General features: G+C 32.5%; 1 protein-coding gene across 1 annotated transcript in view; it reads left to right on the forward strand.

Annotated features, from left to right (window-relative positions):
• The window catches only part of LOC117117317 (peroxidasin-like), a 53,685-nt gene that overhangs the window by 37,235 nt on the left and 12,547 nt on the right, over positions 1-3,903 (forward strand). The window contains exons 4-5 of the mRNA XM_033261592.1: positions 574-636; positions 1,385-1,409. Coding sequence (XP_033117483.1) covers positions 574-636; positions 1,385-1,409 — 88 coding nt within the window. The remainder of the gene's footprint in view (positions 1-573; positions 637-1,384; positions 1,410-3,903) is intronic.

Consider the following 3,903-nt stretch of genomic DNA (forward strand, 5'->3'; position numbering starts at 1 on the left):
GATGTGTATAAGAGACAGCACCTATAATAAGTAAGGAATACTTCAAAATTTTACTTTACATAGCATGAGATCAGTGATATTTCAAATGTCAAAATTTAATTTAATTCATATGTGTTGTACCATGTATAGTTTACGTTTTACTACTGATTATATTCTGTTTACTTATGTTGGTTTTTTGAACGATGGATTAACAAGCTTGTGAGCTAAATTTTAATTGCTTTTTTAATCCTTGCCTCCTATAAAATTACATAGTTTTGTTTTAGTTATTTTACTGTATGTACCAAATGTATTTTGATTTTTATTAAATGCTAAATAAATGTTAATGAGATTTTGTGTTTCCTTTAAATTTTATAAGTATAATTATCTATTATAGGTGGCCAAATAGTAAATGTTGATAATAATTAAATATTACTCAAATATATTTATAATAATAATAGTAGTCACAATAAAAGTAAACAATAAAGATGGTGGTGATAACATAATGAAATATTACATTCTTTTTGGATGTTTCAGTTACATTATAAGAACATTTGGTATTTTTTTGATGTCATTATGAATTTCATTTGTCATCAGTTGGCATTGTGATTGGCCTTGTGGTACTGGTTGCTGCAATAGTTGGTGGTTTCAGCTACAAAAGTAAGTTTGAATGAAAACCTTAAGTATTTACAGTCTGATACACTGTCCTCTCTACACCAAAGGATTCATAGCTAGCAATGGCCAAATGACAAGAGTTGAATGATGTCAAGAAAAATGTTAACACCCTCAAGGTTTTACTGATGTGACTAGCCCAATTTAAGTCCAGCAGTGGAACATAATATTAATGTAATTATTATTCCTGTACAATTTCAGCAATCTGCATACATTTTCATATTTATAATTCAACTCAATTAATTGATCTCAAAATGCTGATTGTTCCTGAATATTTCAAGATTATTGTACCAGTTTGTGTTTCCAATAATAATTCTTTTTATCACTGATATTACTTTTAACTATTAAAATACCAATCATCATAACAAATTTTCCAGTATTTTGATGAAGGATATGAAGATCAGTGTTTTTCTTTATGCTCATGCCTATTTCTACCTCCTGAAAAAATTTTTTGTTTTGTTCACCCTTCAATTCAAGATCACATTTTTTTAGGACCTTAAAATTTGAAGTGGCCTCAGGGTTCGGTCTCCAATTAGAGGGTTAAGTTTTGTGTTTAAAAAATCAAGATTGTTATTTAGTTTTTGAAAAAGTGGTCTTGAATTAAAAGGGTCTCAGAAATAGGGGTCTCAAATTAGAGAATGCACTGTATTATTGTAATGGTAATGTTGCTGATGATTACAATGATAATGTTATTATGATAATGTGTATTTCATTTTCTTACATGTTTGTTATCTAGATGATAATCTCTGTTTCAGTAGAAAGTAAGTACAGTGTTTAGTAAAACCTTTATTCTCTGAACAGTTATTCTTGTATATATTTTGGCAATTATCAGTGTGCTATGTGTGTGTAATTCTGAAATCTAAATTCTGATCTACATTTAATCATCAGTTTCTAAAGAATAAAAGAAGGAAAAAGTGTAAGAACAAATTTGTATTTTATAGATGGCAAAAAAAAATCAGCAAGCTGTCAGAAGAATTTTATTTAAAAAAAAGAATGTTTAAAGAATAACATATTTTGTTTGTTAACTAAAAATATTTTGAATTATTAAAAACATTAAGAAAATTTTATTTTGAAAAAGTTAAACATTACAGTACCGATCGCGGGCAGTGCACTTTCTGATGCAGGCATCACGTTCCACATCTACCAACTCCCTGCATGGGCAAAGCCAGCCCACGGAGCCTGCAGTTCAGATTTTAGTGGTGCACAGGATATGCAAGGACTTTTTGGCTCATAATTGTGACCCATAGTTTAAATTTCAGAGGCCTAATAGGGAAAATTTGTATTAGAATTTCTAACATGATCATCCATCTCAACAGAAAATAATATTAAGCCTACCAGATAAATTTATTAGATCGCTTAGAGTATTATTTATGTAGGCCTACCTATTGATACGTCATATACATTGGCGGATCCCGGAGGGGTTCAAGGGGTTCGGACGAACCCCCCTCTGCGAAGAAACGTAACAGAATACAACTGGTTCCTGGCTTACAAAAAGCATGCTAACCTACCTAGGCTTAAGTTGGAAAATCAGACAACCTAGGCTTAGCCCAACTAGTTTTCAATTAAATAAATTATACACACTGTTTTTAGTTAACCGTCGTAATAATTTATGTTCGAAAGTGAGTCCTTCAGGCCTATCAGTTCATCGATCCATGAAAGAAAGGCTACATGTCTAACTAATCAATGTTGTTGGAATATAATAATATATTGCCTGTCTTTGATTTTTTTTCCCTCTATGATAGGCCTAAAGAATAAGATAAAATTACCTGACCTTTTTTCAAGAGGGGGGAAACCTTGAATTTTGAAGAATTTAAAGGTCATTAAAATACTCATCAGAAGTCAGGAAAGCTCATTTCTATGGGGTGCCATACGCAGCAAAAGTCCATGTTAAAATCAAAATGTAATTGCAAAATTCAATGTCTAATTTATCAAAACGTAGGCGTAAATTTCTCAAAATGTAGATCTAGTTTCCCAAAATGAAGTTCTAATTTTTCAAAACGTAGTTCAAATTTTTCAAAGAGTTCTAATTTCTTTAAAATGTACATGACGTGGGCCTGTTCCATTAATGATGGGAGAATCAGTTTTTGCCACAGTCCAATGCCGTGAACAACGCTTCCCAGTGCGTCTTCTTAATGGTCAGGGTACCGCGATCACAAGCCCTATGCTTGGCATTATAGGTTAGGCTTATGTGGGCTGGGAGTTGCAACAAAGTCTTGGACTAGGCCTCTAAACTATAGTAGGAGGCTTAGTCTAGGCCTATAATATAGTAAAATTCTGTATAAGTAGTCATTATGATTACAGGTTTACATTGTACCAAGGTCAATATTAACGATCGCATTTATTTTTCATTGAAAATTAAAAAAAAAAAAAAAACTTAAAAAAAAGTAACTTTAGGATTTTAAAATATTCAAAACAACTGTACACTTCAATAAAAAACAACGCGATAGGATATGAAGTTTGCGAGAATAATTGGTATACTTGTACTGTATTTTCTGAAGCGCCATTCATTTTTAGGGTTGCTACAATCAGCAGTTGTTACATCAGTGGCGTCTCGGGCGCTGACGGAGGGGAGGGGGAACGCCAGGGCCCCAAGAGCGAGGGCCTCCCCCTCCCCCACCCCCGACATTGTTTAAACAAAATATAATATAAACTATAATACCGTAGTTTCATTCAATGGGGCCCGACAGTTTTAAACAATAAAAGCTGGGTTCTGATGTTTGAGATCATGCTTCTGATTTTGTGATCAATCTATTTTGCAGATTGATCACACAGTTAATTTTTCAATCTCCAGCAAATTTTAAATAGCATCCAAAATCCTCCTTTTTGGAATGTAAGGAAATAGATAGTGCTTTTCCTTTGTTTGATCGATTGTAACTCCTGATTGTAGCAACCCTAAAACGAATGGCACTTCAGAAATACAGTACAGTATACCAATTATTCTCTCAAACTTTATATCCTATCGTGTTGTTTGTGTTTTAAGTTAACTTTATTTATTTATTTTATTTTATTTTTTTTTAAGCGTACAAGTTTGGAATATTTTAAAATCCTTAAGGGGTCATCCATTATTTTCATCATTTTCACACGCGTACAAAACATACGCTGGGGGGAGGGGGTTGAAAGTGTGTGTACGCTTTTCAAAAAGTACAAAAATAACGATTTGGAAATGTTAGCCTACGTTTTTGTACCTAGTAATTCACGAGTAAATGTTAAGTTTATCAATTGTTTATACACAGCGTCATCTTGCATCCCTGATTA

This window comes from Anneissia japonica, unplaced genomic scaffold (assembly GCF_011630105.1).
Source record: "Anneissia japonica isolate Jap-2015-1 unplaced genomic scaffold, ASM1163010v1 scaffold2776_len101754_cov109, whole genome shotgun sequence".
NCBI classification, from domain to species: Eukaryota; Metazoa; Echinodermata; class Crinoidea; order Comatulida; family Comatulidae; genus Anneissia; species Anneissia japonica.